Raw genomic sequence first — 27,818 nt, 5'->3', positions numbered from 1 at the left:
GTAATACATTTCCCAAGTTGAATGTTGTGTTTAATCTGGCCACTCGCTCCAACCTTTGTAAATTTAGAGATGTTCTGACGTGGTACCAGCGTACGCTGCTGTTCTCTGGAACTACACAGAACCGTCTTTGTTAGCCGTGTGTGCCCCGTCTTGTTTTTCTCCTGTCCTGTCTCCAGTGCTCTGTCCTTCAGGTGTGGCCTGGATGTGACAGACAGCTGCCAGCAGTGGCCTGGTTTCACACCTTGGCTGCTCCCCCCCCCCCCCTCCGCAGACAGCAGCCTGGGAAACCACAGGCCACCAGGCTGGCGCCAGCCTGCACGGCTTAGAGCAGGGCAGCCGGCCCAATCAATACCTCTGCATTTCCTGTCCATTTGCTCAGGTCTCTTCATTAATAATTACTGCTTGGCGGAGCTTCAATGCGCTCGCTGGCTGGGCCAAGGGGAGAGGCTGGGTGACCTTTCCCCGCCCCTGGGTAGACTTGGATCACATGCACAGGCACAGGGACAGACATAACAAGGCAACATAGATGACATTACTCCTGATTCATGCCAAGTCCCTCTGTAGAGGGAGGATCACGCCAAATTCCATTAAAAAAAAGTAAGTTTTTTTTGCAGCTGTGCTTATCAGCAGAGGCACATACCTGGTAGAACATGACTTTGAGACATTTTTACAACTGGTGTGGTGCCACTGTTCAGTTTGGCAAACGCCCACTATATCCAGCAGCTATGATTTCAGCCTCATCCGCGCTGCACAGTAACAAGCAGGTTGAACCAATTCTAAAAAATTCTGAAATTTTGTTAGAATAAGTGCTGCTTGGTGCATCATTTGCTGTTCATGGCACATGTTCCAGATGACAATAACAATTCTTCAAAACATCTTAAATTACGTTCTGCCTGGTATGTGCCTCTGCTGATAAGCTAGGTAACAATAAACTGCCAGGTTTTTAAATGCAGCCTGGCGTGACATTTCCTCCATGCAGAAGAAGGGTTCGTATCAGAGCCAAACAAAAAAAAAAAGGCACGACGCTGGGGTGATGTATTTTTATTTTATGATGACCATTTATAGGTGTTGCATTTCTGATGCACACTGTCATCCGTGTCAGAGCAGAACACTTCCTCCAGACATGAGCCAGCATCTGGATCACAAGAAGTTCGTTTGTGTCTTAAGTGTCAACTGTTTGGTGGTTGTGGTCCTGTAAGGCTCTGCAGACAAAGACACTCCGGGCAGGCACAGGAGTGTGCGACTGCGTGTGTGCGTGTGTGTGTGTCCAGGTCAAAATTTGGTGACGGCAGAGGCGATGTTCTCCAAGGCGGATCGAGCCTCGGAGGAGGGGAAAGCCTGGATGGCCTCCAGAGCCTTGTTGCCATGGTAACAGCACAAGTCCACCGCTGAGCTCACGCCTTTCTCCGACTTAACTGCTGCCAAAAGCTGCGGAAGGATGAAAACACACATTAGTTTGTCATATTTGTGTCACTTGTGTTACTATCCAGCTGTCAACACAATAAACTGTTGGGAGCCAGAGAAAGTTGGCTCAGTCTTACGGTGAGTAGCAAAGTCTTTCTTTTAATAACAGAAAACCCATTGTATGACAGAATCGTGCGTGCCTCTGGTGCCACTGTAGGCAGCTTACCACATTTAAATACAAGGGTAACATTTCAGACTCATCACAAGTTATATATTTTTTTTTTCTAAATGACAATGTGAAATGTAATGCCCTGCATTTGATGTCTTTGCAGGTGTTACTCTCGTAGCTCGCAGCTCTCCTGTCTCATCAGGCGGCTAATGATGGCACCAGATCACAGGACGGCTGCACAGTCTGCTTTTGCCACAATTCAGGTAATGAACTGAACAAAGTGCAAAGCGTGAAAATGACAATGTCTTGCCCACCTAACGATGTTGGTCGTATTTGCTAAGGCTTCACACGGCGTCTGTCTTGTATGTTTAAGTGTTGCAGCTTGAATATGTGAATAACATGTGAATCTTTTGATTGGATTTTTGTAATTAGTTTTAATTTAAAGCAAAACTTTGTTTCGGTGACATCGCTTTATCATAAGCCTGGACGCACCTATACCTTTTACACATGGAGAACGTCGAGTCAAATCATCCAAAACAACAGCTTGAAGTAAGCAGTGAATTTGGGCGTCTCCTTGTGCCTTACTGCTGCTATATCAGGACATCTTTTTGCTGAAGGCGTTTTACCTCATGAATACTTGAGGTGGAAAAGGCCTGAAGGCCTTCCTTCTTTTTTTAAAAAAAATAAAAAAATAAAAAATAAATATTTAGGTTCCAAACTCTTCATCACTGGCTGCTTATTTAATTGACAAAAGATTCTTTTACTCACTTCACACCACTTTGTTGGCTTCATTATGCATTATCTGAATGTTCCCCCGTCTCTTAACATCTCCTGTTTGCTTGTTACATTTGATAACTTAATAAGATCCACATCTTCCTTCACAGCCGTGTGCGCCTCCTATGCATTGTGATCTCATCCATATTCAGCACATGAGAACAATTTATTCTGTGTACGTGAGGATGTCAGGTGTGCAGTGCTTTTCAATAAAATTGAAAAAGGATCTTTCATGAAAAACTTGCTGAAAATATAAATAAATGAATAAAAGACAGATTGAGTTTTTTTTTAATTTAATACTAGAACTTTTCATTTATAAATGATTAAACGATACTTTCCACACTCTCTATTTTCACCACAGTAGTGCTCAGCTTTCGGCCAATCACTGGCCTCCAACGTACCAGTGAGCCTCACACTCTGTTTAGAAAATGAGGTTGAAGTTTTTTTTATTATCATTATGCAGTATTTTGCATTTATTATTAAATGGATTTACTGTAATTCATACCAACTGATGACATAAATTGTAACTCCAAGTGGTTGAAGCCGTTGGAAGACAATAGTTGACCACAGGTGAAGTGCATCATCCTCACTTCTTTCATGTATAACATCAACCAAACCTGGTTCCTGCTCTCATAATGACCAGATTCACAGCTGGCAAAACTGTCTGCTAAAGTATTACTGCGTATTACTGTTTTCTGGGTGGTTGGAATTCATTTCATTCATATATGAGGTTTAAGTGCTGAATAAAAGTTTTACGCTTTACACCACCCCAAAATTTGATTTCCCTTCTTCCTGTCCCGCTCTCAGCTTTCCTCCTCGGGTCCCCTCACCTCTTCGTGTCCCCTTTTCGGCAGGTCTGCTGAAGGAGAATCTCTCACAATGCCACTGTCTCAGAGCCTCAGTGTCTCCTCCACAAATAGGCCTCGGTAACTAATCCTTCCTGCTCTGGTTTCAGACGGGACCAGATAACCCCCATCCACCCCTCCCAAACCCCACCCCACCCCACCACTATCGGACCCCTCCCCTGTAGCGGCAGTCTCCGTTTGCACCCCATGTCGGTCCCCTTCTTGCCTCGCGCGTTGACTTTGGAGAGCTCATTTCGCAACTTTGATATAAGTTACAGTGACAATACATCCTGTTTCTCTTTGATTGCTCTGTCAGATACAGCGCCAGGCAGTTAAGAGGTCAAGACAAGGAAATACAAAGGATGGGGCCATGTTTAAAACTTGATGAAAGAGCAACAGAAGCTGCAACATTGACAACATCCACCTACAAGGAGTTTATAACTTAACATTGTGCAAAGGCAGTGTTGTAATAGTGGAACACATTAAGTAGTGTGCTTACCTTTGAGTAATCCAGTTGATTCCTCAAAGATGTTGCCTTCACAGAAAGAGAGAAAAGACAGTTGATCTGTTAAGTTGCTTTGAAAAGGCACAAAGAAGAATTCAGAAGCAGAATTACCAAGAATAAGGGGAAGAAATCTGTGCCCAATACAATAAAACTACATCAACAAGTAGAAAGACACGATCAAATCAAAGATATTATGAAAAGACTTTCAAGGCTGACAGTCATTTACCCCTGAATATTTCAGGGAGTAAACTTGGTACAAGTTGTCACTAAAGTACTTAAAAACACTTAAAAACAGTAGTAAAAACACTTGATGCTCTGAGAGAGCTAACCTGTCCAGCTACACCTTGAATTACAAGAAGCTATGTAAGACGTCATATTCCTGAACAAAAGACATCCCAAAAGATGTTCCTGAAAACATCCTACGCCCCCTGTAGTATCCTCCACCTTATAAACGTCGGTGAACAGCCCTGTTTTACTCCAAACATCCCTCCACTACGGCCCTGATTTATTCTTTTTAATCAGTGCTAATACAACTTTTCTGCCTGGCAGAGGAATTATGAATGAAACCTTTGTCTATACTCATTTAAAAACTACCAATGAACATATTAATCATGCACTTCCTTTTTAATACCAGTGTGGAATTTCTTCAATTTAAAAAAAAAAGGAAAGAAAGTATGCTCTTCTTTGATTTATGAAATGACCGATTAAAACTTCAGTCTGGATCTTGGCGAAATCTGAGACTTGAATGCTCCTCCTGTCCCTGCAGCAGGCTCTGCAGGACCCAACGCTATAAACCGTCTTCATTTGACTGTGGTTCAGTTGTCCAATTTACTCTATATTTAAATCTTGACACAAAGTTTCTCCAGCTACATGGACCCTTGCATTGCTTGTGACACATTAATTAAACCCAATCTTTTAATGGTGCCAAGCTGTAGCCTGCTGCAAATATTTACTTATTTTCTTCACCTGGTCCTCGGGTCCTAATTTAGTCGAAAATTCCAAAATGCGCTTCTCCTGCCGGTGTACCATGTCTCATTTAAACAAGAGCAAATTAAATTTAGGATAAGAGGAACGTCTGCTCATTTCAGGAAAATATGGACATCAGTTCTATAATATTCGTCCATAATTACAACATTTAGTAGTACATGTATCCATTAGGGTGGAAGAGTCTTAGCTCTATATTCTTATAACCTTTATATTGAGATAATTTACTGTACATAATTAGCACTTCAACAAAGAGGTATAATTATTTAAGAGCAACTGTTACACTTTACCAACTGAGAGTATTTTATGGGACTGAGCTCATCTAATGTTGCACATCATAATGGACATAATATTTAAGTGCCCAGTCTCAGCATTGAGTGGGTTTACATCAATACACCGTACAACACAGTGTGGGATTTATGGCCGAGCTGAGCGGTTCCCTTGTCTGCAAAATTTAACTGCGCTGTTAACCCCGTGTTAATCTTGCACACAACAAATAAACCTGAATCTGAATCTGAATCTGAATGAGGTATCGGATTTTTAACACATAGCACCCAAAGACTGGGCAGACGGAGCTGAAGTCAAGCTAAGCATACATTTTTGATATTCTGAGTCAAACTAAATATAAATTTTTGATATTCTGAGTCAAATCCTTGCAGCTGGTGACTGCCTGAAGTCTTTGACCCACAGACATCAGCTCTGTAACATCCCTGGTGTTGCTCTCTTAGACCTTAACCTTCTGTGATGTGGGATCTCTTTGGTTTCTTTGTTTTGATTATTCAGCAAGTGGAATGATTTAGTTTTGTTTTATGAAACATTATTTTGCAAAATTCAACTTGCTTTTCGGATTTTGAGTCTTACCAATCAATGTTTGGCCTATTGTGTTTCTGGGCATAACTGCTGATGAAATATAAAGTGAGGTTAAGTTCACTGGCCGCTGACACGTTCAGGTTACAGTGATATGAATGAAGGTTTTAAGTGCAGGGTGTCAACTTTACTTTGCAACCGAATTGTGGGAAATCGGACACTTGACTGATTGGAGGTTTCGTGGACATGTGAATTGGCGTTTGTAAACTTTTCTGAACCCAAAACACCAGAGCTCTGGCTACAAGCGAATCAAGCCTGAGACTGCAGAAATGCGTTAAAAAGATAGAGGAGGTCAATTCTAGGACAGTCTGGCACATTCAAAGAAAAAAAAAAAAAAAGAACACACTGGTGAGCCCTGCTATATTAAAATACTTGGACAACAGTGGTGGATGATCTCAGGATGGTTTCTTGGATCTTGCCATGGTAAAGGAAGATTCCTTCACGGCATCCAAGTCAAGAACACTGTCCAGAAGGTAGCCCTGTCATTATCCAGGTCAACTATAAACAGCAGACTTCACAAAAGCAAGTACATCAGGTTCCACACAACCGCAGAACCATTCATAAAACTTAGGAATACACAGAGCAGATTAGACTTTGCCAAAAAAAAAAAAAAAAACATCTAAAAAAAAAAAAAGTCAGGCAGTTCTGTTCTTTGGACATATAAAAACATAAATCAAACTTGTACCAGAACAACAAGAGGAAAGTATGGAGAGGGCATGTAGGCATACATGTAAGTATGTATGAGCATACAGTATATATAGTTTCAGAGGCACTCTTTCACAAATGTTTATCGACGATATGCCTCACAGACAAACGACAACTGAACACGGCTGGGGTAAAGGTCTGGCAAAGTCTCAAAAATGACTAAACCAGACAGTCACTGCCTGCAGCTGATTCTGGACAAAATAGAAAATGAACATTTTATTTGTGAATGCATTCATTTCTCCAAACTCTTCTGTCCCCTTTAAAATGGGCAACTGTGTATAACACTGCTTGTAATTCAGACACCATTCCTCCAGTTTTCATGTGGAAACCCCCAAATGTAAGACAGCACCTTAATGTGTTTTCATGGACACATGAATTAAACATATTCAAGAATGTATGGTCCTAACTGTAGATCTAAAGACCTGAACTTTTTTCACCATGCAAATAATCTTTCAGTCATCGATAAAACATGTACTGTGGGGTACTCTCATCAGAACCTTCGGTTGTTTTTCATGTCGGATTTTTGAATTTGAGCCTGGTTATGATCTTTTTTTAATTGCACGGTCACTGCTTTGCTTCTCGCACTGAGAGACAACTTTATCTCAAATTAAATGGCAACTCTCAGTTTACTATGTGGTCATGTCCATTTTTGTACATGAACCAATCAAACAAGTGCACAAGAAACCAGACAGATGTTGTGCGCCCTGCAGCTCCAGTGGTGTCACGGAGCATCTTTACTGTACCTGCTGCAGCTGCTGATGCCACCTGTCCTTGCCAACGATCTGACGGTGGAAAACCACAGGGGCGGCGCTCAAGCTAAATGACACCGGCTCTCCCATGGTGCTCTTCACAAACGGCTGCAGGTCAGAGTTCAGCTGCAGAGAGGGAGAGTGCATCGGTCAATAACGAGTCGAACACATTGAGATTGGACTTTGTGATATCCAGGTTACCAATTAAACCAATGCAGTGGTGAAAATGGCCGAGGCTTCATGTTGCCTCTCTACACTCGGAGTGACCCTGTTAATGAGCTGCATGATGAACAGTCTGGTGAAAGCCTCAGCCAGCCTGATGAGGATGGTTCTCCTTCAAAGACCTCGTTTCTGCTTCCTCCCATGCTGAGATTCCCTGTAGCCACTGAGGCCTGCAGACAGGCAGCTACAGGGAGGCTCAGCAGGAGAGGTCGGCCTAATGCAGCATTGTGAGTGGGATCATTATGAATGACTTGTAGACTAGAACCCAAGAGACTCAGCTGAAAACCTGTGAACCCTAAAAAATGTTTGAGCATCTGCGTTATCTGGCGCATTAACATTACATGCTAATGACATTTTAGGTAGGAACAAATCAACCTTCTACCTCATTCCACTTTTTTACGTCCATCTCTGATGCAAGAATAATAAGGCACTTAAATCTAATGCTTCGTATTTTCATGGGTTCTTTTTTTTTTTTTAGTCCAAATATAACCCTGCTTCTTTTTTTTCCTAAAAATCAAGTGCAGTGTGAAACATTTGATGAAAAGACATTCTAAAACTGTTCAATTAAAATAAGGGCAATTATTCATTAAAGGCAGGAGGAGGAAAGAAGTCAGACACTGGTGCTACATGTAAATCAGTTCACTTGTCTGGTGCAGATTTATTCCTTTGCTGTTATTTCACAAAAAGCCAAGTTTGTCGGGAAGGACAAAGGTTCAGTACATAAAAACAGCACTGAAGGCCCAGAAAACTTCAGATTTAAACACATTGACCCACATACAACCGTAGCTTTTATGTTTGAAAAAGTGGAGTTTGAAAAACCATCGGCTATTTTTTTGGCAGACTAATTGTCCATACTGAGAGAAGTGTCTTATTACAGATGCAATAAAACAGACATGCGTGAAAATGTTTGTGAACTAACAGAAAAAAATAAGATAAACAGAAGAAAGAGTTGCAGAGCAGTTGAGAGCTGCATTTAAAACGCACAACTTTACAAGAACAGATGTTGGAACAGAAGTGTGTGGAGTTTTCTCTATTGCTTTACATATTTGTGACTTCATTAGCAACTTCATTAAAGGTACAAAAGTAACAAGTCGTTAGTTCTCAGGAGAAGAAAAGATAATTATAGTTTGGTGTATTTCACTTTAATGGAGCTACAGTGTTTCTATGGGTTTATGCCTCAGATTCAGGGAAACCAGGAGTCACATACATAGCTTAGCTACTCTGTTTGTAGTTCGCCACAATTGCTATATAATTCACAGTAAGACTAGCGAGTTTGAGGAAACTTGGCAAATTATATCCGAAAACAAATCTCCAAGGACTTTTCTTGAAAGATGTTTTGCCAGAAGTAGTAGGTTGGAAGAGTTGTGAAACGTCTTCAAGAAACTCTACACACTCAACTGCCCTTGTTTATAGGAGATACTACGAGCAGGAGAAGCTTCACAGAGATGGTCATTCCTCTGTCTGAATGTGTTTCAGTAGTTTTCTGTAATAAGTTCCCATGAGCTTTTATTCAAAATATTAATATGAGGGAGATAAGGTCAGACAGCAAGTATCCCCGGATGGTAAACCTTAATGTAAATAGCAAGCTATTAAAATAATTGATCACCATCACATTTCTCCACAATATACTTGGACAGTGCAAAGTCAACGTGACCCGCATGGCGACTATCATACAGGTGCATATTAATCACTAAACCCTACAACTCACTTTATATTTTGATTCAAATGTTGCTCAGCTCTGACTGGTCTGCATACATATCACTGTTTTCTAACTGAACACCTCATACTTCTAACCAGTGTGAAATGAAAATGACACAAACACAGAAATCTCTCACGTGTGAACCAATCAATTCATGTCAGTGTCTTATTTACAGCATGTGAAGTCTTGAAATGCAGAGAGAAACACAAAAATTCTCCAGCGAGCAGCACTTCAAGAGAGTGGGGAGGAAAAACTTTGAAACAGGAAGAAAGCTGCAACAGAACGACCCTGGACAGATACTTGACTCAACCAGATGGGGTGAGAGTAGAAATATGGTCCTCTCGTTACACCCCATCTCTTGAGATTCAACAGATATTATCTTAAAAAAGCAGCGCGCTGTTGTGGCAAGTGACCCTCATTGATTTATCCTCCTAACAACAGCCGTGAGGTGTTTGGCACTTGGTTTAAGTGTGTCGCTTGGATGAGACTTACCTTGTGGCCCAGTGACAGATGCTTGCCGTACTTGTAGGCCAGTCTTTGGGACTCCTGGTCGTGTCTGGCGAGCTTCATCGCAGCTTGACAGCTCTTGGCTAACAGCGCCCCGTGGGACAGGAAGGTCTGCTCCTCCCATGAAGCCACATCGACGCCATCGCCCAGAGGAGTCTCCTGGAGAGCAAACAGAGGCAGACACTGCAGGCCTGAGCTCTCACTGCTGGTACTGTACTACTTCAAAGTCCCCACAGAGCAGCTCGCAGCTCCTCAATCAAAACAACCCCTCCTTGCTCTGTCACTTTATTTTTCAGCATATAATTGGTCACGATCCAATGGGCAGAGGCATATTTAACGTAGTTATATCCCTCAGTATATATGTTTGAATGGACTAGCTCAGACTTTAGAAGAGTTGTTGGCTTATATGAATTATATAGGTCTTGAGAGAACTTTATTTTTAGAACAAATTAAAGGAGAATAATAAACTTCTGTTTCCAGTCTTAAAAAAACAAACTAGTTGTAAATCCAGCAGAAAACATGTACTGTAACAGTGTAATTAAAGGAAACTCTTGCTCACTGGTACCTGACAGCACTGCAGTCGGTTAGAATAAAAAAGCCTCTCTTTTTAGTTCATTATTTATCAGGATGTCTTTGGTTGTGTTCTCATTAACAGTCAGCTAGTAGTGCCTAGAGTCCGAATCAATCACAAAGAAGCATTTATCGTCTATGCTGCTCACAGCTGGAGCCAACTTCTTGATCTAAAAGTAACCCAACCTAGCAATTTTTTTTTTCCTGTGGCTTGTGAATTACTATTACCATTGCACTATTATTTTACATAGTTTTTGAAGAATGGTGCAGCCGTTCCTATATTTCTCTTACAAATAAATAAAATAAATAAAAAGGCAATAATGTACATTTAGTTCATTGTCAGTCATTTCTGGTGTTCTCAGCCTTGTTTTAGCCCTATTCTTTCGTACTGAAGTTTCAAATATAACAGAACTGGTCACAGATATATACTTTGATTCATGAAAAGCTATAATTTCCCAAAAGCAGCGGGACGCTGTATTTTTTTGTGTTGTTGTAGAACACAACAACACAAAAAAGTCAAAACAGCAGCCGAGAGCATTTGTTGGGCATTATTATCAGCAGCAAATTAAAACCAATTTGCATGAAAGTTTGATTGTAGAAGGGGACATAATGTTTTACCTCAGTACTGTTGGAATTCTCATAATAGATTCCTTGAACTAAATCACCAATGGCGCTGGAGATCAGCTCAACGACCTGCCAAACACAGAAAGAGAAGGAAAAAAAAAAATCAGTTTCATGGAATCAAAATCCAGGTTAAATGGTATGAAGCACAAAAATCTAAAAATATGACACATCAAAACCAGCACCTGCAAAGAAACACTGGTTCTCCAGAAAGGCAGCTAAAGCTAACAATGTCTGGCATATCTGGCTGTAACACAAATACATTTAACACAGATGGGTGATTGAAACAGTAAAAATACCTTCCTCTAAAACGCATCATGTTTGCATCCCAACAAGCACACGTTACAAATGTAGCAGGTTCTTTGTTTTTTTTTTTAATCCAATTTTTATTTATTTTTTATTTTTTTAAAATTGATTCACCTTGACAATGCAAAGGTCTGCTTCTGCGTCTGGTGTTCATACACTGGGTTCTTTTCCATCTTAAAGTTTTGTTTCAACTACAGAAATATCACACAGACATGCTTCTTATCTGACTTTTGAATGAACTCGCCTGCTTTAAAACGTCTAGTTTCAGTCAGCTGATAATCAGCAGATGTTCAGTCATGTGTGTGATACCGCGCAGTCATCAGTAACCACTTCACTGTAGGATAAATGTGGGCAAACACAACAACAAAAGTTCGATGGTTCGGACACACAAACTTTTTCTTGTATTGTAGAACAAAACCAAAGACATGTACTTATCTACTTTGAAATTATGTACAGACACAAAAGTGTGTTTCAGACCATCGGTGCTGCTAAGTTATTGCTGGTCTACAGCAAAAGTATTTCCTGATTATTATTCATATGATGGGAAAAAGACAAAAAACAGCCCATCACTACTTTAAGACAATGAACCAACTGGAACTTGGTGTCCTGTGTGAGTGTGAGATTTTTTTGGATCAGTTGTTTAGTTGTACCATCTATGCACCTTCAGGCTCTGTAAGTCCTGTTTGACAAAGAAGTAAAGTGATGGAGAGCTGCATAATTTGGGTGAAACTGAAGCAAAGAGTGTCAGCATGTGAAGGACCTCCTTCAAGGACGATGGAAAAATATTCAAGGTGACGACAGCATGAAGCTGAGTAAAAGGGTGAAGAACTTTCAAGGCTCTTAACAAAGTAAAAGGCGAGCGGTGCATTTGAGCCTCACCACAGTCAACGTGTCTACCTGCAGCTACTTGATCTAGTCAAGGGTCCCGGCCTCTGGAGCTGAACAGCTAAATCTCTTCCACACTGTAAATCACTCTGGCTAACGCCACCAATTAAACTCCCAAGGTGTTGATGTAAATGAGGTTGATCAAAACTGACACGCTACCCGGTTCATCCATGACATTTGTAATTAAAAACCACAATTTCCCCGCTGATTGAAGCGCGAGCAAACAGCGGTCGCATTTGAACAGCTGGTATGGAGAATTAATCTGAGGTGAGACGTGCTGGAAGCCAGGTGAACTGCAACTCAGCTGCTCATTATCAGTCCATAGGGGAGCTCCTGGCGATTCCATGAAGCACATCCGGACGTGCAGTCATTCATTATACTTTGTATTTATAGAGGAGTCTGGTTGTGGAAGCCAGATCAGGTGTCCGTCCGGTCTGAGTGGCTGAAATGGAGCTAAAAGGCAGATGGTGAGACAAAATAAGAAGGCGTCCAGAGAGCAGAGGGGTTAACAAGGTTTTAGAGTGATGATCTGACCTCAGGGCCCTTAAATACACTAAATATTTGAAGATGTATTACACTTTGTACCTCTGGGTTTGGCTTGTCAATATACAAGGCTGGAATTCTGCAGAAGAGGTGCAGTAAGAGGGGTAAGGGCAAAAGGAAATTGGGCTCCATGTTCAACAGAAAGCTGGTATTGTAGATAACCTCTAAAAGTCATACCTGGCAATAGATTCTCTCCAGTAAGTGCATTACAGATACCATTTAAAACGGGTACACTGTGCCTAAGTTTTGGTTGTTTATGACTGCAGTTGCCCATTTCCTCTTATAGGGGGCATGCATGCCTACATTTTATCTTACAGAAACAACACCAGCCTCTTTTCTACCACCAGATGAAAGGTGGCATTATTTTAAGTGATTGTTTCATGTCCAATGAAAGAGTAAAAGTCTGAAGTCAATCTGTCCGTCCTTCACAAACGGCCAAAGAACAACATGGACACAGCCGAGGCCACGCCTGTACAGTTCAGATGAATGAGGTTAAATTTAGAGCTCCTTCAGCTCATCCCAGACACCCTTGGTTCATCAGAAATGTCTGGTGACGCTGGCTGCTCCGTCAGCCTCGCAGTGCCCTTTGGGTAACTGAATCCACCAGGGGAAAATATTGAGGAAACCCGAGCTTCGCCCACAGACCTGGAAGGACAATGTGCCTACAGTATTACCAGATGTGGTGTCTCTGCCTGGCTTGCCTTGGGAAGTGGGGGCCTGTGGGGGTCTTTTTTTGGAAAGTATCAGATAAGCTCTCCCCCTGCCTCCCCCTTACTCCATTCCCAAATCTAGCCAGATCGTGTTTTGCCGACAGGTCTGCGAAGGGGGAGAAACCGGAGCTCCACGGCGAGATTACTTTACAGTTTAAACAAGTAGCGGCATAGGTTTCCTCTCAAGGCCACGACACATAATCTCCATCGCTCTCACTGCCTTAAAAGAAGAAAAAAAAAAGTCTGGTTTATGAGGAAAAACTCATAAGCCGAAGAAAACTGCAAGAGCTACTCATCTGTCAGCCTGTGTATTAAAACGAGTGGTACAGTGACCACACACACTGGCTGAAAGAAAACATAGTCAACGGTTTTTTGCTTTTCGATATCAGGCTGCATTTCGTGACAGGCCTTTAAATGTTTGGAAATTATCAGATTTTAATGAGGGAAGGAAATCTCTTACCGCCTTTATTTACTTGGAGTAATAACAAACTTGAGACTTGCAACTTGTTCGTATTACTGTTTGTTAAGGAGGCATGTCATGGTGGACGCAATGTTTAAAAGGGTATGGCACGTTCAGTTAGTTCATCACAACAAGTACCCCTCAGCCTGTCTGAAATGTGGTCTCTAAACTGTAGTTTGGAAGAAAATCTAGTATTAGACCTGAAAATGAAAAACCTTTAATAGAAAGCCTGTGTTACAAACTGCAGGAGTGGGTTTCATAAAAGTGAAAACGACATGCAAGGGGAGTCCAATTAATCCTGAAATACATGGGTCTTTTTTCCCCCCCAACCACTTAATTGGCATTTACACAAGGTATTAAGTTTTATTTTAAAGTCATAATCCTTGCAATTCACTTTAAGGGAAGAAAAATAAATGACTCATCATCAGTGACCCTGGTGAATCTTTACTTTCATAATGCTATTTGGCGCTCACCCCGTAGTCCTGGTACTGCACTGCTATGTTGCTGTACCTATAATGGTCTGAGTTTATTCATTGCCACGAGGGAAATGAAGCTTCCATTTCCATTTATGCACAATTCTATACTCCTGTTAGATTAAAATCATTAGAAAAAACAGCAGAACACTGTTGAAGATAAATGTTTTGAGGAATACTAGGTAAATGTGAGCGTAATTTAATGGAATTAAGGGAATAGGCCAGATATGTTGTAATCCAGGGTCATTAACAACCCAGAGAATGATTTTAAGGGTTCCATTATTCTGGGAACAACAATTAGTTGTTTTATCTTGACATTATGAACATTTGTGAGGACTTTAACGTTGCTTAAAATCCAAGTCACATTTACGGTTAATATTCTTTGATTGCCACCAAAAAGACTGGGTTGTGTGCTTTGTGTTAAATTACACTGCAGGGAGTTTAAGTGGACATAGTTTTGCTAAACTGATGGTCAAAACAGATCCCATTCCTGTAACTTTAGCCAAGCCTGATAGACTTATCTGTGCTGTTTACCATAATCAAATTTCCCAAGTGTTCATACCAGTGAAACACATATGGAAAAAAGGCTGAAACTATGAGCACCAGTGTATGTTCTGGTGCAGTTTCCCCTCTGTTCATTTTTGTTTTGCTAACCTTTTCAAACAAGTAACGAGTAACTGCTGGTTGGCTATCAAATCTCCATCTCGTAGCACCCTTAAAAACTTCCACTTTGGCGACGCTTCCTGTGGCTGCCTCAGATTACCTTCATACACCTTACAAACAGCACTGCAGGTGGTTTTTGGCAAAAAAAGAGAAAAGAAACTAAATTAAAAAAAACTGTTTCAAGTCTAGGGTCCGTGGTAATTTGGTACATGTGAATGACATTGTCCTCACCTTGAAAATGAACAACGGTAAAGGAAGAGATGCTCCAAGCGCTCAGTCCGATCGATGCCAACTTGCGTGGCTTGAATGCACACTTAATGTGATTAAATCATCATTAGCTCAAGTCATCAGCAGATCTGCCATCATTTCATTCTCAGTGTGTTTTCTTCATCTTCCAGGGAAACAACAGTATCAGTTTCATTACTGTAATTTGTAGCTTAGCACAGAGCGACAATTATCTCTCAAAGTACAGTGAGAGAATAGAATCCTGATGAAAGTCAATTAGCACTTTAAAGGAAGTGCCACACCTTTGAATTATCTTTAATTTATAAAGGAAATGCTGGCTTCTTTTAACTCCCACTCATGTTTCTCATCCAAGTACCACCGTGGATACTGCTTACATCATATTGTTAGCAGGGCGTCTCTTGGCTGCCACAGAGCAGACATAAACCCAGACTGTGTGTGCTGAAAAAGAAGCTGCGGGGAAGGCGATAAGGCCCGGTGCTCCTGATGGCACAGGGGGGAGACGGTTATTTTGATCCACTCAGGCAACCACATTCTGACAGAGCAGCGTGGTGACAGCATCTGTCAGCGAGGGGTTACCACGCTACGTAGCCGATATGATCTGTGGTGCTCTCACAAGACCACCACCACACAAACGTCCTAGTCTGAAAACTCAATCAGAAGGATTCCTGCGGTGTCCATGTCACCGTATTATCCAGCGGACAAAGCAGGCTGCAGGACATTAGCTGTGTTTCTAGGGTTAACCCTGGGGTGAGAGTCAGCACAAACCCTAGGTTTTGAGAGCTTTTGGTGTAAACTCTTCTCCCGGATGGGGAGGAATGTTTAGTACAACACACTCCTTTTTGGGAGAGAGTTTATATTCTCTTGTTTGACCCTGACTGGTGTCAGCTGACGCTGAAGCTGTAACAGGGGTTGCTTAAGGCAATGAGGATGACTGTTCGTGCACAAAACGTTATACCCTATTATTACCTATAGTTTGAACCTAACTGAAATTAAATACACACATATAAATATCGTTAGTCTAACAGCATTATTGCCAAGTCATATTCAAACGTTTTCAGAAAACAAAAAGAAACACAAGTTCTGGCAAACACATTGCTATTTTATTGATACTGTAACAGTAAGTCAAAGGATGACTTAGGCAATTATGCTATTAGGTTAAAGATATGTGCAGCTATACCGCTTTAAATCTGCTCTATTTCTAAATGTAACCACTGTAGTTAACTAGCTAGAAAAACCCACTTACGAAGCTCTGATTTGATTCTACAGTCAAATTCCTCCAATTTCAGCCATCACTGAGCAGAACACCAGCACTTATTTGTGTAGCTGAACAAATTCAGATATAGGTGGCAATTCAGAGAGCTGGAACCACCTCACCATTTTTTTACTCATATTTTAGCAACATCTGTGCTTCCTAACGTCGTGTTGATGGTTCTAAAACGGCACTGTTTAATTGTAAAGGGGTATCTGGAAAGTGCAATCTAAAACATCTCTCTGGTGCATGTTCATCACCATTGATTCAGACAAAATAAAAAAAAACACATAGGTGACTGCAGACCATGACGTGTGAAGAGCAGGACAAGAGGATACACTGCAGGTATTCTGTTTTGAAAAAGAAAGGAAATACCTTGCAAAAATCAATGCTATTCTATCAATTCCAGGTTCACTGGGAACCCTGCAATGTATTATGATTGCAGGCGGGAGATGTTTGACTTTGGATGAGGTACGTACGAGAGAAAAGACGTAGTGATGAAGATTGACACTGATATGTGAGGCTATGAAGTCCGGAGAGATCACATTAAGACAGCAGTCTCTCTCCGTGATATCGGGGATGTCAGGGCAGATATTTCTCAGGAGCACAGACTGTTACAGACAAACACCGTACCTTCGTGTTGTTCAGCTGAGCCAGCCCGGTACAGGCATTGGCGAGCAGGAAGTCGCCGCTTAGGACGGCCATCTTATTCCCGAACTGCATGTCCTTCAGAGGGCCGTCTGAAACCGTCCACTCCTTCAGATCAACTATGCCACGGTGCACCAGGAACGCTGTGTGGATCAACTCTGTGATTTCCGCCAGGTTCCTCTGGCTACAAAAACAGAAAATAAAGAGAATAAATTTAAAAATCGCAGCTTTGTTGTCACCAGCTCACCAGGAGGTTTTGCAGAGGCTTGACAGCTAGAGAGCTTTTTGACAGAAACCTTTTCCCTGGCTTTATACTGGGGGAATATGCAGGTTTGGAAAGTCTGAATACTCAAACAGAGCCTCACAATCAGTTGTGCCGAACGATCACAAAGGATTTAATGATCAAAACACAGGATTTATGAGTTTCCCCGTTGTGTGTCTAGCAAGAGACAAAGCTACAATATTAACACGTTGTGAATGTCACTCACTCACTGAAATTTTTCATTTGATCAAAATACACAACACAAATATATAATATCAAAAACAATATACCAAACAAAGACAGTTGAGATCTTTACAGTTTGGTCCAACAGTAAGTGAAACATTTTCTGCTAAGACAACTTGGAAATTACAGTAAATCTCTGCAACCGCGTGGCTAAAACCCCAAGACAGTAACAGCGTCCTCAGGGGCATAAACCAGAAGACATGTCAGACATCGAGCAGCGCAGCATGTCAGGGGTTGTGTTAAAAAAAGAAATTAAACTTATCATTAGCAAATAACAGCCATTCTTGATTATGAGAGAAGAAGACATAAAAGTGGTCTTTGAATAGAGCCTTTCAGAGCAGCCTTAGGGAGGATATAATCAAATGTTGATTCAGTCATTGGTGGGGGATAATTAGGCCCCTCTCCATATGGAAGGAGCTCGCCACGCTGCGACAGGAGGGATCCATCCAGACAGGGTCGGGTGCGCTGATAGCCACTTACGACCTTCTTTCAACTGCTGCAAGAACCTGATGAGCCGATCGCCTGCGTTGAGCTTCACCCCTTTTTATATACACACACTCATGCACACACACACACACACACACACACACAAACGCGTGCGCTCGTAGCCAGGTAATTGCCGTGTTAGACGTTGCCGTGGAAAAGATGTGATTAAAATTCAATAATGTCATCTATTTTGCCTCTCAATCACACCCATTGTCTGGTTGGTTTCTCTGCTCGGTGACGCAGAGCAACAACACAGTCGCCCCGAATGGGAGTTAATAAGTTCAGGGTTTAAATAAAAGGAAATTAAGAGATTGACAGTCGCATGTTCTCAAGGTGCCTGTGAGTGGTGGCTACGCTCGACGAGCCTCAAGAGGAGAACTCATTGTTGAAAGAAGAATAATGCGACGAAGGGTTGATTTTGGGTCATAAAAATAACATTTTAAAATGTATTACAAATCCAACGATGGCTTTAAGGTGGCTGTTTACTAAGTTGTTTCACTTCTGAACTGAAAACTGAAAAAAAAAAAAAACATTGTGGCAAACCTACATCTACACACACTCCAAATCAAGACAGCTTACACTTTATCAATGTGGCAACCATATTGCTTCAACGCAATATTTTCAGAGCATCAGCTACTATGTCCAATACATGGACATTGGTAAAGTCCTACAAATAGTTATGGTCAGATCAACATAGAACTGCACACAATGGCTTAAACCTGGAAAGTGATCATTCCTATTTCAGAAAAGATTTGGGCATTATGGACACAGAGTCTTTGGTCCATTTCGGACCTGGTTTTAAAATGCAGCCTGATTGTACAGACCATATTTACAGGTGGTCTGGGTCTCCTGTGAATTAATTCACTACTCAAGCAGAGTTTTGCCAAAAAAAAAAAAAAAAACGCACAAAAAAATTAAACAAATAAAAAACACGCAGCAGCTATTATAAATGATTGCCTGATCAAAAATACCTTTAAGTGATGCCTGTTCATTAGTAACGCGAGCCAAACTAAATAAATGACAAGTAACAGGAATTAACAATGAAGCCAGTGAATGTGGGGAGTCCCTGTGTAATTTAGTCACAAAATACATATCGGCAAGTGGTTAATTAGCATTGTATTTCTTCTAATGACCTGTGTCTTTTTTTTTTTTAAATCTTTATTGCCAGAGACTTTCCATTCACGATTGCAGGCAGTGCAGTGGTGTGATTACTGTGTGTACAGAAGCTTCCATTGACTAACACGGAATAACTAACTAACTAACATCAGGGCAGAGACAATCAATGAATAAACGATAACTTAACACGTTAACACGCTTTCTGCGAGTGAGAAGAAAATTATTCATATTGTCTGCAGCTACTTCAATGTGAAGGACTGCAACTTTTCTTTGTGTAAGATCAAGATGAGGACTGTCCAGGCTTTGGACTGTTAAGCTGAGTATTTTGACTTTGTGGAGAAGACATTAGAGCGGGTTTTGGTCCTTGTTATTTTCTGTTCTATTGTCTCACCTTAAATGATGTACATATAGAAATGAATCTCCTAATCAAAAAATAATACTTAAGTTTTAAGTAGCAAATGGTTTTACTAACCAAAGCTCATGAATGTCCATAATTTGTCCATGATTTACATAATATGGCAAAATCGTTTAAGGTATAAAGAGAGATTTTATATAATCTCACAATATAATAAACCACAATCAAACCCTAGCTCATACGGTGAATGTAGACATTAGAAGGCTATTAGTCTGGCTTCAAATGATACTTTTTTATGAAGCTTATATATATAAAAGCTACTGGAAAAAGAAGAAGGAAGCAGAAAACCCTTGAAATTACAAAACCGCATAAATTACCCTTGTCCAAAAACCTCTATCAGTCGAACCCTGGTGCCTACACATTCCAAAACTGTGCCTCCAATCTAGCAGTCCTGATCAGTAGCAGTGGAGCTTGGGGAGGAAAAAGGGGGACAAGGGGGCTGGTGTATAAATAGCTTTGGTGCCCAGTTGCATAGCAACCGATGCCATCCTGCCGAGGTGTAACGCCCCTCACCACGCCCCTTGTCCTGACTGTTCTGTTCCATTTTCCTCCCTCTGCAGTCTGCCTCACCATCAAACGCAGCCTTGCACATTTCAGTGGATCCTTGTGTGCGATTTAAAGAGGTGGCCTGTCCATCAGACGGCCTGCGTTATGTGTTCAGCAGCATGGCGTGCATTTGTCACAAGAAATGAAGAGGTGTGGTGGGCACAAGCTGGACTTTCTATGAGTGTCTATGTGTGTGTTTCACTTTATCTATCTATCTATCTATCTATCTATCTATCTATCTATCTATCTATCTATCTATCTATCTATCTATCTATCTATCTATCCATCTATCCATCTATCTATCTATCTATCTATCTATCTATCTATCATGGTGGTGCTTTGGTGAATCATCAGTGTCAGGCAGCAGAGTGGGAAATGTTTTACAAATGCTGCCTGTCAGGAGGGAGGAGACCATCCCCCGGAGGTTTCAATCACCCCCCCAAACCCGCCCCACCCTGACTCCCTCCATCCTTCTATCTTGCCATCAGCAGAGGTGCTAATGAGCCCAGGAGAGGTGGGGGCACAGAGAGAGAGAGAGAGAGGGAGCAAAATAGTGCAAATGAGGTGATCAAGTCATGCTGCGTGTGTGTTAGCATGTGTGTTTGGATTTGGACTATCCATCACACGAGTGAGGGAATGCTGCATGTCGAATCCAGCGATCCCATGTCACAATGATGCGGGTGCCAAGTTTTGACACGAGGTGAGTGTGTAGCAAATCTCCCCGCAGCCACACAGAACGCACCGATACCACTCGACCTCACGGACTGAACAGGACCGGACTCCAGAGCGTCCAGAGCGGCCGGTTTGAACCAATTAGTTCTAATATTAGGATGTTTTTGCAGAGACACGGCTCCACTACACACATGCGCCCTGTGCCAGCTCGCAGTAAGAAAGGAGCCTTTCAGGCACCCAGTGCACAGCCATGCCAAACACAGCAGTCACTTCTGGAAACCACTTGGCACACACCCACATCCCCGTTATGAGTCGCATGCTGGTAGATGATGTAGTAGGAAGCCTGAGAGGGCCTCAGAGTGCTACCTGAAGCATTTTACACATAAACATGAAAAATAAATTAATAAATGATATAGACGTTATATATTCTGGGAAACTTCATGAAGAGAATTTCTTTGTTTTATCCGATAAAAAGACTAGTAATACTAAGCACTGTCTGCTCTGTAGAACCTTAAGACTTATTATAAAAAAAAATCTACATAGTGAATTCTTCTGTATTTTTATGTTTAAGTTTAAATATTTCTTTTATATTATATTCAGTGTATCAGATTAGCATGTCATGGTTCATCCTCAGGGAGCATGGAGGCCTGTATGAAATGTGTACCTATCAATCATTCAGAAATTTTCCTAGAAAGGTAACTTTTGCCCAGTTGGTGATGCCGGATGAAAGGACAAAAGGCGCTGGGATCACCAACCTCCACAAGGCTCAGCCTCTGTGGGACACACCCAAGACTAAAATGCTACAAATGTTAAATTAAAATTACAAACTCTTGCTTATGTTGGACAAGTGTTCCTCTCATTTTGAAAAAGAGGCAACTGAACGTACTCTTAAAAAAAAAAAAATCGAATTAGACTAAATCTAATTATAACCGAATAAAATAAAAACCCTCCCATCTTGCAAGCGAGGTTTTGTTGGCCCAATATTCCATCATCTTTCCTTGATGATGTAGTGCTTCATTTAAAGGAATTGATATGGACGATAACCACCGAGGACGAGGTAGAATTACCAGACGCGAGGATTTTATTTCACTATTTATCCTTCAGCAGCCATGTAACAGGGACAAAACTGGCATCGCCTTTCTCGGTCTGTTTGCCACACGCGTTTATGGCCCTACAATACAGTGCTACAGATGATCGCTGCCCACTGTTTCCCCCCACCAAAGTCGCACATACATGATAACGGATGTGTGTGGAAACCAGAAAGACGGTTTGTGGTTACAGATATGAACGACTCGCTGTGGGTTTCAATTAGCATTTGTGATTAAAAACCGGAAGACATTCTTCATCTTCAGAAAATCCTCCAGGGCAGTAGCAACACATTAGCTTTTTCACATTTAGCTGCGCTTTAGGGAATTTTATTTTTCTTTGATTCATGCACCATGTGCAGGTGCCGAGTCAAACAAGCAGAGGTGTACAGGAAGATGTTAAGAAATGAGACGTAAATTAATCAAAATCTAAATTCAAAGCAACTGACAGGCTCTTAGGAGATTTACCTGGGGTAGATGCCACTGACCATGTCCTGAGTTAGGAGGTCGGGGGCTGCGTGGCTCGGCCCTGCTGCTTTTGACATCAGCAGGACAATCAGACCCCTCATCTGAAGGTTGTTCTTGCTATCGTAGACAAAACCCCTGCAAAGACACACGGTTAGAGTGTTAAATACAATCGTACTTAGTATGTCAAGTATCATGAGTAGAAGTTAAAACAGCATTGACTGATTTATTGGCCTCCACCAAAAATATGCTTTAGCTGCTAAACGCTAAATGTCATATTCCAATGCGAGTCACTGGGTAGGTTGAGTGGCTTAATAATGTGTTTATCACAACAGCTGTCTGCTCAAACTGGAAACAGTGATTTGATCCAGATCCATGAGACTAAATCCAACCAGCATAATTTAACAGTTTAATACCAAATCAAGGTACTAGACCTGCAGAGCTGTGATAATTCTCTGTAGGTTTGGCACTATGAACAACAATTTTCACATGCACGCGATCACTTGTGTCATATTGTTTTTTTTAGATAAAAAATAACAACACACACACACACACACATATATATATACATACATATATACATAACAGCAGCTTTAAACGGTGTTGTCCTTCTGTTTTCATTATCACATTTGAACTCATTATCAAGATGCAGACAGGAAAAATTAAAATGCTAATTGAAATCCCATGGTAATGTAAAGTGGCTCACTCTTCCACGTTGGTTTAACACTACTTGATCTTTTGTATATGGAATTCAGGCAGTTTATTAAAGATCAGCTCAACTTGGGTGTAAAATTACTATGAAACTGAATTGAAAAGGATTGATGAGCTTGATTATTTATTCTGCGTCGGTGACAACAAATGACAGGATTATGATTGAACAGTTTTGCTGCAGAACTGTATTTTATCTTCTGGCTTAGGGTGGGTACCCCCCCCCCACCTTCTGACACAACCACAGAAGCCCATACACACCCACAAAGACACACACAGAGCCCAGTGGTAGCTGCCTGCGTGGTGGGCAGATTAAATATCTTTTTACTCTCTCTGGGGAGCGGTTAGACAGAGCACCTCTAATCCCGTCCCTATGGGAGCCCCTTGTGCCATGAATCACACTCTCGTTAGGGGCTCCGAGGCAGACAAGCAGCCACGCCCCCCTCCGCTCGATGCCCAGACACCGGCCTCACCACCCCACCGCCAACCCCGGGGCCCCCACCTTCTCCGACCAGCCCCTGCACCACGGGGGGAGTGGGGGGTGGCGGAGGAACCCAAGGCAGAGAGTGGATGTGAGAGATGGAGCATGAAGAGAGGGAGGGGACAGAAAGAGATGGAGGGAATAGAGGCCAGGCAGAAATGGGAACGCGTGAAAAGATGACAGAAGAAATACACGAGTGATTCACAGCGTTCGCGCACTAATGGAAAAATGCCCTGAAGCCTGTTTTCCTTCCCCAAAACCCAAACCCATCGCATGAAACACCTCTGCATTCCTTTTCCACAAATGTCTGATCTTGCTGACATTATGCAGGACAGTCTTCCACTGCACCTCACGTGATGCATTCACGGTCACCTAAAATTTCGACACAGTTGGGAAACAGTTGCGAGGCCGGCGCGTTGATGAACGCAGTCGCACGGCGCGCTGAACAAAATCAAACAGAGACCAAATGTGTGACGCTTCTGTCCCCTTGGGAAGTCCAGGTAAGCCAGCGACTTGAGGGTGGCAGATGATTAATATTTATGTCACCCTCCACACCAGCACACATCAATCAATCACAACCGCCCTCCTGCAGAAGGGGTGTGGGCGAAAAGATGAGGTGGAAAAAGAGAGATAGAGAGAGCGCTTGGGAGAAAAAGAGAGAGAGAGTGCAGAAAGAGAGGAATGAGCTGCTGTCATTTTAAAGGGTTGTGAACAGGTCACCACGCCTTCTGCTCAGCAATTGCAGTGCAGGAATTCAGGAACTTTAGCCGCCTTACTCACAGGCTGGAATTAATCCATGCAAATGTATGAGCTCACATGTGGTGTCATATTGATCCCCTGTCTGCGCCCCCCCCCTCCAAGTAATGAATGAATGAATGAATGAATGTGGTCAACATGCCTATGCTTTTCTTTCTTTTTTTTTTATTTAAAAAAAGGTTTTATGCAATGCATCCGCCTCACAGCAGATACCGTTATAGATCCAGGCCCTGATATGTTTAGAATATCGACCAACCGTTTATCCCAGTTTCCAGGATTTGGTTCTCACATTTCCAAAAAGGCCGGCGTATGGCTGGTGGTCCTGCGCCGCAAAGATCCTAGTGAACTGTTAGATAACAAAACATTTTTACTCCTCGGCTTCATTTCGCGAGCGGAGCGATTCAACGTGACATTTTTCTGCTGAAATTCAAGCGTTTATTTCACCACTATTTCTGAATACCTTTTTTTTCCCCCTGTGCTCTTCGTGATGCTTTGAAATAGCTGGGGTGTCACTTCACAGTGTGACACAGTCACTACAAATGATTTATCTTGCTAAACTGAAACAACAACAAAAAAAAATAAATAAATAAATGGTACGAATTTTAACAAAAATGTTTTTTTTTTGTTTTTTTTTGGGTTGGAATATAGAGTTGAAGAACCCAAGCACCATCCCCATGAACCCCTGATACCATCCTTATATCTAAATGATAATTGTAATTTTTCATGTTTTTAGATAATTTCATTGTGTTTATTATATTTTTGATTTGTTATCTCCCTTTAAGGCTGTGATATCTGCCATAGACTCATTCATTCAATCATCCACCCATACATTTACTGTAACCGCTTGTCCTCTGGAGGGTCTCCAGAGACAGGGTCCACTTCCAGAAAGTTTGTTTCATGTTCCTATGGAAAAGAGAAATCAAACACAGACTCTAGTGAAGAATTTCCATGTTTTAACAGTTGTGACGTCCACTGAAGCTTCTTCTACATGGGAGGGGGTATTCAGGTGGCTGCAATCTGCAACCTCACTGCAAGATGCCTCTAAACCCAACACACCAGCCCTTTAAATGGCAAAATTCACACTGTAGCAAGAAAAGAATATTTTTGTGAATACTTTTGAAGGTTGTCGAATGGCAACAATGATTGTTTTTCATATCTGGATGCAGCTTACTGTCGCAAGTGTGTTTGTCTCTGGCCTGGATCAGAAGTCTCATCTACTCTGTATTCCGGTCTTTAAAGCTGCAGCCTTGCTGTTAAACTCCCCAATTATTTACCAACTTAGAGTTAAATTTGCACATTTAGTCACGTCTAAACAGCAGCTGAAGACGGCAACTTAATGTGCATAATACAGTCGTCTTAATGTTCACTGCATTGATCAAGGCGCAGACTGAAAGCGAGACGGCCTAAAGAAGGAGGGAACGGAGTAGAAACCAGTAGAAGGGAATTCTAGTCGAAGTCAAACTCTCAAGGACTGTCCTTAAAGCAAGTAAAGTTTCTTCTCCGGGGCCGCAGTCCCCTCACTGTAACTCCAGACTTTGGGGCAAAGTTAGCTGAGCTGCAGTTTTTGAGAATGAAAGGAAAGGAAAAACCGAAACCCAACTCCACGAGGGTCTGCCTGTCTGCTATTGTGGATATTTTTATCTGCTGCGCGTCTATGGCAGAGACACAGTGGGAAATACGAACCAGCCAACCCAAGCTGACAGTGAGGAGTCAGACTGTCAAGAGGTCTGCTACACCCCTCCCCTCACTGCCCCCCGCCCCCCCGTGCTGCTACAACACCCAAATGGATTGTCATATCAGATTTAGGTGTATAGGTTATTACACCCTTGGGCTCCTGTTTCCAACACACCCGTCGGTACGGCAGGATTGAGTTCGAGGACTTTCTCTTCTTGTTCTCATTCCTTCATGCTCTAAGTTTTTGATTTTGTTTGATAAAACAGGAGGTAACTCCTCTGATAGTGTGACAGGATAGTGTCTTGAAGGTGCACCGCCTGTAACGTCTCTTTGCTCATCTTTCCAAACATCCTGTGAAAGTAAAGCAAGGGCAAACTAATTCGAGACTTGCTAATTTTTGCCACCTTTAAAATACTTTTTTTTTTTTACATTATTTCCAGGCCAGATTCAATGCAGAAATACTCTTGAGTGTTTAATTCTGTTTAAAATGTCAGCTATAGGCCACCGATCCCGCTCTGCTGAATTGCTTGACTTCGTTTCCTGCCTAGAGGAGTTTTCGGTTGCATTCGTCAACACCCGTTTCCCTGGCACACGTCTCTTGGTCCTTGTTCATGGTAAGCTCGTTTCTTAAAGTAGCTACAGCTGATGTCATGTGATGTGTCGCTGCTCTACATCACAGCAGGTCACTAACAGAGAAGCAGTGCAGGTATTTACGTGACGTTTTGTTAGCACTTGATTCTAACTTCATATTTATCTCACATGTAATCAAAAGTGAAATGTTTCAGACTAGTTGTGACCAGACACATAATATTGGATTGGCACATCAGTCTGAGAAATTAGAAGATGGCTCTGGACATCTGGTTCTTCCATCTGGAGCCTTAACTTCTTTTAATATGGCATAATTAGAGTCCTCGTTATTCAAGTCTAACTAAATGGGACAAACACTTTGAAATCCCTAGACTGTATACGGAAGCAGCTACATCAATCCAAATGCCAACCCTGTCAAATCAGTTAAGCAAAACATACTAAGCACATTCAAACTTGGAGAATGAACCACAAAGATTTGTGTCCATGCCATTAACAGCGGCTGAAAAAAAACAAAAAAACTAACAAAAATAACTATTGATTGTGATCAATTGTTGTTTACCCTGATAGTGGCAGAGTGATGAAAGGGGATACCATCAATGCATCTGCATGTGGGGTCAAGTGTAATTGTGTTGGTGTCTTGCAGAGCACGAAACAAATGTAAACACACAGGAAGCACTGCCAAACGTGTGGGGATTGATCTAAACGGACTGCATGAAGGAGATTGGAAAAGTATACTTATGAACATCCACCTCCACCATCTTATTAGTTTTATTCCTCACAGAAAACCTCCAAATTTTGAGTTGAAAATTTAAAGATTGAATTTGGACTAAATCAAGCCGAAAACAAGTGATGCATATCAAATAACCTGAGCATTGTTATGGGGTTCGCATGTGTTTGTGAGCCTTTGATTATAGACAGGGAAGCCTCAGTCAGACGATTTCTGAATGCAGTTTGGTTTGGCGTCAACTCCAAGCAAAGACGGAAGAAACAGTGATGTTTTCAGCAGCATTACCTTGCAGTGTTGAGTAAAGGGTGTTGAGTCCCGACCAGCTTCCTGACGTGCATGGCCACATTACTGAGTTCATCACTGAGCAGGCAGCGCAGGCTCATGAAGGAGGTCGGATATCCGACTATCTTCTCTGCATCTGAGACAACTTTGCTCCAGTTTGAAGACCCGGAACTGGAGAACAGACTCAGCGATCTCTGTCCTCGGCAGGACAAAGCCAGACAGGACAGCCGCGACCACGTAACTGGAAACATTTTCTGTCAAACTGTAATGTTTCTACTTGAAAACAAGTCGTCTACAGTAACTTACAGGTAGTTACACCATGCCTAAGTAGCAGCGCCGAACTCAGCCGCTAACGTTGTGACATGTCGCTAAACGGCACCGCGTTTGTGTTATTTTTTAATAGAACATACGAATCTGTTATTTCAACAAACCTAACACAATGTCATCGTAGAAATTACCGGCTGTTCCACAATACACGACCTGACACTGCGGGCTGCCATCTTTGAAA

General features: G+C 41.8%; 1 protein-coding gene across 1 annotated transcript; it reads right to left on the bottom strand.

Moving 5' to 3' along the window:
• Nucleotides 1-1,026: 1,026 nt before the first annotated feature.
• Nucleotides 1,027-27,818, bottom strand: pdss2 (prenyl (decaprenyl) diphosphate synthase, subunit 2). The gene is made up of 8 exons (XM_047611967.1): nucleotides 27,314-27,818; nucleotides 22,098-22,232; nucleotides 16,790-16,988; nucleotides 10,619-10,693; nucleotides 9,416-9,589; nucleotides 6,997-7,128; nucleotides 3,692-3,727; nucleotides 1,027-1,428 (listed from the first exon to the last, which is right to left on the bottom strand). The coding sequence occupies exons 1-8, from the start codon at nucleotides 27,559-27,561 to the stop codon at nucleotides 1,273-1,275; spliced, it is 1,155 nt and encodes a 384-aa protein (XP_047467923.1). The 5' UTR covers nucleotides 27,562-27,818; the 3' UTR covers nucleotides 1,027-1,272.

The sequence above is a fragment of the Mugil cephalus genome, chromosome 17, assembly GCF_022458985.1.
Source record: "Mugil cephalus isolate CIBA_MC_2020 chromosome 17, CIBA_Mcephalus_1.1, whole genome shotgun sequence".
NCBI classification, from domain to species: Eukaryota; Metazoa; Chordata; class Actinopteri; order Mugiliformes; family Mugilidae; genus Mugil; species Mugil cephalus.
The sequence above is the reverse complement of the archived record's forward strand: the minus strand, read 5'-3'. Positions and strand labels throughout refer to the sequence as shown.